Source organism: Octopus bimaculoides, chromosome 5 (assembly GCF_046866305.1).
Source record: "Octopus bimaculoides isolate indiv1 chromosome 5, ASM4686630v1, whole genome shotgun sequence".
Taxonomy (NCBI): domain Eukaryota; kingdom Metazoa; phylum Mollusca; class Cephalopoda; order Octopoda; family Octopodidae; genus Octopus; species Octopus bimaculoides.
In genome coordinates this window covers 18931626-18939582 of record NC_142932.1, presented here as the reverse complement: position 1 = coordinate 18939582, position 7957 = coordinate 18931626, and the positions used below count along the sequence as shown (strand labels likewise).

The 7957-nt window shown below is 33.8% G+C and overlaps 1 protein-coding gene across 1 annotated transcript in view; it reads left to right on the top strand.

Annotated features, from left to right (window-relative positions):
• Window positions 1–771: 771 nt before the first annotated feature.
• LOC106869773 (S-crystallin 3-like) overlaps window positions 772–7957 on the top strand; it is a 10870-nt gene continuing 3684 nt past the window's right edge. The window contains exons 1-3 of the mRNA XM_089352022.1: window positions 772–1007; window positions 4335–4430; window positions 5620–5735. Coding sequence (XP_089208148.1) covers window positions 875–1007; window positions 4335–4430; window positions 5620–5735 — 345 coding nt within the window. The 5' untranslated portion in view covers window positions 772–874. The remainder of the gene's footprint in view (window positions 1008–4334; window positions 4431–5619; window positions 5736–7957) is intronic.

Sequence of the window (7957 nt, the reverse complement as noted above, 5' to 3'; positions counted from 1 at the left end):
CAAACCTTGATTTCAGTGTTTTTCGGTTATGCATATTTTCACATTATTAGTAAACTATTGTTTTACTGTTTGTATTGCTGAAACACAGATCCTGCATATTCTCGAATCATAGACAATGCATTTTATGAACTAATTTATAGATTATGTGTATGTATGTAGATATGCGTCCATGTGTATGTGTACATACATACATACGTTCTTGCACACATACATGCATACATACATACATACATACAAACATACATACATACATGCATATATACGTATAAAGTCTGGAAACATTTTATTTTCTGTTCTTCTGTATTTACTTGCACACCTCACATTTAATGTCATTACAGAACTGTTCAAAAGTCATTGTATAAGAGTCAATTCAAGTACACTGGTTGACAAAGAAATACAAATAAAAAATTTCCAAAACGGAACAAAAAACAGTCAAAAATTAAAATCATGCATTCTTTCTTGCAGGTTTCTCTCTACTGTGAACAATACAAAGCACCTAATCACGAAATGTCTCGAGGCTGTTGGTAATTAAAATTAAAACACAGAAAACTACATAAGAGTCTACATTTGATTACTATAATTCATTCAAATGCATTTTTCGGTCTCGGTCATTCACTCCCTCTCGCTAATAACGCATGAATCAACGAATGAAGTAATTCTTAGAACTATTTAATGAGATTTAAAATAATTATTCTCTGTCGGATTTACTTCTTTTTTGTTTCTTGAAAAATTTTCTCGCACATATAAGTAACCAAATCTGTGGAACATTTCAGTTCGCTTATCAGTACGACAACGTGATCACTTCTGAACTGAATAGCTTCGTAAGCTAAAACTACGTGTTAACACCACCAACTTCAATCCTCACCAGTAAATCATGCCTTCCTACACACTCCACTACTTCAACCACCGTGGCCGTGCTGAGATCTGCCGTATGCTGTTCGCAGCTGCTGGTGTCCAGTACAATGACCGCAGAATCGAATCTTCCGAATGGGACAGCATGAGAAACAGTATGTACAATATCCTTTTATGCATCACTTAAAACAATATTTTTATGTTTACTTATGTTGAGGCTAGGATTTATAATATGATTCATATCTATTGATCTCATGAACTTAGTTGATTGATTGTTACTATTTACTCACTAATGGTTATGAGCAGACGTTATAAGCTGGCGTATAATAGCTGTATTTAAATACGTAGACTTTGGTTATGTAAAAGAATTTACTGTTATATAATAAACAAGCAATTCCTGGTCAAGGTCACTGATTCACCTGTAACGAGACTACGTGATAAAAATAGACAGAAAGCACCATTGTATTGCTAATGAAGGAAATATCTTCTGTTCAAAGGAAGGGTGATTATGCCAATGATATTTGAATTCCCTCTCTGTCTGGTGTGGTTTTTGTTTTCAACTTCTGTTGGATGGCTTTTGTAGTAGACACATGAATAAGAAGATGATTTTAGAGTGTTACTCTTCTCGGAAAGAAATAATAGAGGAAGGATTTACTTTAGGCACAGCAAATTGAAGCAAATTAAATTATTATGATAGAAAGCAAGGGGAGATTCTGTGTGCGTCAGCCGAAAAAATTATGAACTATCAACGAAAGAAAGAACGGTAACTTCACGCCTCCATTTGTGATCCATACTGAGCCACTCCATCACACACACACACACACACACACACACACACACACACACACACACACACACACACACACATAAGTATGTATATTTATATATGGATGTATATATGTATATATATACATATATACATATACATATATATATACATACATACATATATATATATATTATATTAAATATATACGTTTATAAAACAAAATTTTACAAAATATATAGTATCTGTTAACAGTCTTGCTGCAATAAAGTATCTTCAATGCATCGATTTTGAGCTCTATCTTTTAAGAGACATATATATATACATATATATATACATGTACATGTATATGTATACATCTGCATGTATATATATATAGATATGTTTGTGCATGTATGTGTATGCATGTATGTATGTATACATGCATACTAATCATCCTTCGTCATTTTCTGATTTTTAAAAATATGTGTTACATTATTTTTACTTGTTTCAGTCAGTGCGGTCATGTTTGGACACCGCCTTAAGAGGATTTTGGTCGAAAAAAGTTGGGCCCAGTACTTATTGTTTAAAGCTTCGTACTTATTTATTCTATCGGTGTTTTCTGACGAACCGCTAGGTTACCGGTTATCAAGCGAAGGTGGCGGAGAAACACTAACAAAAGAAACACATGTAGATATATACATTCATATGTATATATCTATGAGGTGTGTCTTTCAGTTTCCATATCAAATTTAGGGGCCATGAAGAAGATACACGCCCGAGTAGCCATGCAGTAGTACTGAACTCGGATTCATGTGGTTGGGACAGTCGCATCACGGCTTCACCGGCGTCTATGTGGTAACGGAACATATGTTGATCGTATGAGTATTCGTTGAGTAAGGTTGTGGTGCTAAATAACAACATAGTGTTGTTATATATAATATATTCAAGTTGTATTATGGATATGATTCATGGTTGAATTCAGTAAACATCATCTTGTTGCTTAAGTGAAATTTCATTGTTTATCGTATATCTTAAATAGTACAGCAGCAATAGAAGAATGATGGCCAATCACAACCATTATAGCCTACCTTGCATGTGCTGAATACACTCAGGAGCAAAGCAAGGAAACTCAAGAAATGCTGGTATTCTATCATCGGTAATTTGCGAGATAGCCCGAACACTTAACGACAAGGACTATTGCTAACGTCCAAAATTTGTGATACTTATAGCGGCTTTGCTGTCACATGTATTTCTTTTAATTTTAAGAAACATTCTCTTTACTATAACAAAGATTACATTCCCTCAGAAGCCTGACTTTCACTATTATCTCCTGCAAGCTAAAATAGGATACTGGAAAGGCAGTCTATCTGAAATCACCTTAAAACTTATGATTACAGCTTGTTTCTCGCTTAGGTTATTTTCTTCATAGCGTCTCTGCTTCATTACTCACCTAAAGAATAACAGATCTATGCACATGGATACATACAAAACAGTTAAGGGGCGACCGTGACACCTCTCCTCGACAGAAATTATGACAATATCTAAGGATAAAGCACATTCAAAGAATACTTACTGTACTCTGGGTAATCATCTGCTCCATTGCTATATCATCGCTCACGATACTATGAGACAGTTTTAAGCCCTCCTCTTGATGGAGATATTACTTTAAGCTCTGACCCAAACAACCAATCATGTAACATGTTGCACTTGATTACATGTTGCCAGTAGCATTAAGAGCCACCAGATTATTATATGATATACAGTAATCAAGAAAAAACTAAATATGAACCAAACTCTTTCCAATACTTTAGGGACATCTATTATAACAGCTATACTGTACACGCGCTATATTATATATTATATACAAATTATTGGAGTCAATAAGAGAACTGCTGCATTGTTGCTCGACCTGCTAGAAACAGTACTTAAACCTCCCTCAAATCATACACAACCATCTTATAAAGTAATGAACACTGGATACTATATGTACTGATATACAACTTGCGTAAAGTGATACAGGATGACCACACTTAAATCAACGATGTGACATATGACTGGATTTTTAGATATCATATTAGAGCTACGCGAACGAAGTATCATACTATAAAACAATATTCCTCGGGACACCTTTTTTTTTTATTATTCTCTGGTTCAACGCAGAAAATGCTTACAGAAGTCTTTCAGAATTTAGAAAACCTAATCGGCGAAATGACCGGGAAAGAGTTGAGAGATGCTCTCATACTTCATAGGTGAAGATTACTTATCGGTGTGTTTTTAGACACTATTTTCTGTTTTACGTATTCTCTAAATATTTTCAGCACATTAATTTGAGGATCTAGAATCTAAGATTCTTGGTCATCGAATATTCGCCTTTGTTTTCTTGACTATTTAACTGTAAAATCCAAATGAGACCTAGAGATTAAACAAAGAATTATCCGTTAAAGCCAGGGACAAACTACTTTATCGCATTTATTGAGACTCTTTACATTCTAGGTTCAAATAATGCCAAAGACACACTTGACATTTATTTCCCCGGAGGTGATAAAATAACGTACCAGTCGAGTACAGGTTCGCATGCATTGACTAACCCTTCCCTTCAAAATTAATAGGTTGTGCCTAAATCAGAAACCATTATTCTTACCACTAATATCACGTTCTATTCGACCAGTAATAAAGTCATTAAAATATTGTTCGTGATTGAATCTCTTTTTAATGAAATGTATCTTTATTCCAGAGATGCCATGCAACATGATGCCCATGCTGGAATTGGACAACAGGACCCAGATTCCCCAAAGTATGGCTATGGCTAGATATTTGGCCAGAGAATTTGGTAAGGTATTTTGTGTATACGTCTGAGTTCATATATATATATATATATATATATATATATATACATATATATATATATATATACATATATATATATATATATATATATATATATATATATATATACATATATATATATATACATATATATATATATATATATATGCATATATATATATATATATATATATATATATATATATATATATATATATATATATATATATATATATATATATATATATATATATATATGTATGTATATATATATATATGAAGCCACTTTAGTATTAAAACACACATTTTGTGTAATTTGCGAAGTGGCACTTGATTCCAAAATATATTCCATGACAGCTGTAATGGTTTCAGGGTTCAGTTCCTTGACTTAGCTAATGATAGTCTTCTTCGATTGCTCCGGTGCTTCTGGTTTGACATAAAACCTCTCCTTGCGGTACCCCAACAAGCCAAGGCTATTCAAGTCAGGGGAACGTGATGGCCAGCCGACATCACAGTAGCGAATGATGACACTTTCTCCAAAATATACCCTCAGCAACTGTGTTGTCTCTTGCGTTATGAGCATTTGCCTCATCTTGCTGGAACTACACATCATCCCTATTTTAAAGGGCTGGGCGCAAAACGTCCTCGATCATGGACCTGTAACGCTTACCAGTCACAGTGACAGCCTTTTCCATCATCGACCTCAAAGAAATAAGGCCTGATTATCTCATCAACCCTAATTGCACACCATACTGTACACTTTATGCGGTGCAATTCTCTTAAGAGCTCTCTGTGTTTGATTAATTGGCCCCTGATTTTCATAGAACAGTTTCTCCATTCGGGTGCGTTGTGCGCAGCCATATTTTTGCATATTTAGTTTCGAGGGCCTAGTCCATAATATCTCTGAAAAGAAACACCCAAGGTAAAAATGTAAAAGAATTATCAAAGATTTCAACCTCTCAGTGAATTTTGGGCCATATATATACATATACATATAGAAATATATATATATATATATATATATATATATATATATATGTAACGTTGTTGAAACAGAAAGGAAAATGTTGATAGATGTTTTATTCTACGCAACGTGGCAATCCTACATGATGTTTTATTATTTCATATTAAATTTTGTATGTGGTTTTTACCTCTCTCTCTATATCTGTATCTCCATCTTTCCTATCATCTAGGTTTCCATGGCAGAAACAACATAGATATGGCCAGAGTTGACTACATTTCAGACTGTTTCTATGATATCATGGACGACTACATGAGGATGTATCAGGATGGCAACTGCAGAATGATGGTAACGCGTTACTTTTCTAAAATTTAACCCTTATAAGAAAGCTTATGTTTTTCTAAACAACACATTGTATGGCTGCGTTTTGTAAATATTGCACTTTACAATGGTCTAGGTGATAATGTTATCTACAATACATACATATTACAGAGTCCCGAAATAGCATAATCATTATACAACTCAGCAGTATATTGAACTTCGCGCATAAGTACGCTTTTTAGCATTCTAGTGAATGATGATCCATCAGATATAATTGTAAGCACTAATGTATATATTCACGGCGTTTAAAATATGCTTTTTTACGTACAGGATCGACTATCACCTGCTTATATATAAATACATATATATATATATATATTTATTTATATTCATCCAAGCATATAATAGTTCTTTCTGTATTAGGCACAAGGTCTGAAATTTCGGAGGAGGGGTTAAGTCTACTACATCAACCCAAATACTCTACTGATATGTAATTTATCGACCCTGAAAGAATGATAGGACAAGTCGACCTCGGTGAAATTTGAAATCGGATCGTAAAGACAGACGAAATGCCACTAAGCATTTTGCTCGGCGTGCTAACGATTATGCCAGCTCGCCACCTTATCCAAACATAATAAAATAAAGAGTAAAGACCAAAAGATAAATATTTATTTGCATAGATCCATGTACATAAATATTGGATCAGGATGACCGGGCCACGAGTGCAGTCACACTCGAGGGCTCTAGAGCAAGTGTTATGTGCTGCGGCATCAATTCTCCTCATATCTTGTGACTGGAATTCGGTAAACAAGATCTGCACAGAAACCTGTCAGGCGGATTGTTTCTTTGTTGCATGCAATATAGTAATGCAATACACACACACAAACATATACACACACGCACATACACATACACACACGCACACACAGAGAAACACATGTATACGCACACATGTATATGCATAAATATATATGTTTATATATATATATATATATATATATATTGTCAATTGTAATGTTATTGAGAAGCAATGAAAGAAACTATTCTGTAGTTTATATACAGAAAGAAAGTTCTCAAATTTTCCAAGGAAATGGAATGAAACAGAATAGAATAAAATAAAGTAGAATACGTACGTTATTACACGGAAGAATTTTTCACCTAGCGCTTGAGATGACTATTGTCGGAAGGAGAGAGATGGAGGAATAGAGGAAGAGAGCGAGAAAGAGAGAAAGAGAGAGAGAGAGAGAGAAAGAGAGAGAGAGAGAGCGAGAGAGAGAGAGAGAGACCTAAGCCTGTATTATTGTGATTACATAAGATAAGCTGCAGCATATCTCAATTACAGAGCTGTATTTTTGATTTAAAAATATCTGAGAAATGGTTTTTACATTTAATCATATATAATTTCAACGTCTTCTATTCTTACATCCACTCTTGCAATATCATATAAAATTCCCTTCTCTTCAGAAATGTATCATTGTATTGAAAAATGTTTGTCGATGACAGAAATTGTCAAATTGTTTTCGAGTAATTGATAAGAAGTAAAAAAAAAAAAACACGAAAACGAAAACTCCTAACATAGGAATATTAGTTACAGATACATAGAAATGCTTAAAATATAATATCGTATTCACACGTGTACAGACATAATGTAAGTCTGCCAAAAAATAACAACATACAATATAAACATGAAGAATATTGTAGGCAATTATCCATTATTTTTGTTAGCTAACTCTATGTAAGATAACAATTGAAATATAAATAAAAAAGAAATACTGTTCCTTGGATTAATGACACCGATGTTGCACAAATAACTGACTAAATAAATAAATAAATATTTTCAGAATTATCTCTATTTAACAAGATACTCTGACAAAAGTTGTATTTCGTGTTCTACTTTTTCTTTTGCTATTACGATGGAAATTACTTCTCAGTGGCGAAGTCTAAATTATTGTCACTGGAAGTTTTAAAACTTAATACATGTCAAGGAGATGACTAATAATGGTTTCTAATTGAAACACAAAGCCATGTATTTTAAGCGGGGTGGCAAGTCAATACTGTTTACTGCAGTACTTCAATGTACACGAAATGATGTAAAAGCAGGACCTCGGTAGGGTTTGTACACAGAAAGTAAAACCCTGGAACAAAGAATTTCTTCTAATGCTTTAGAGTTTCTGCCAACTCATCACCTTTGGACATGGTTATATCTTTTCAAATTTCGGCACAAGGCCAGCAACTTCGGAGGATGGGGT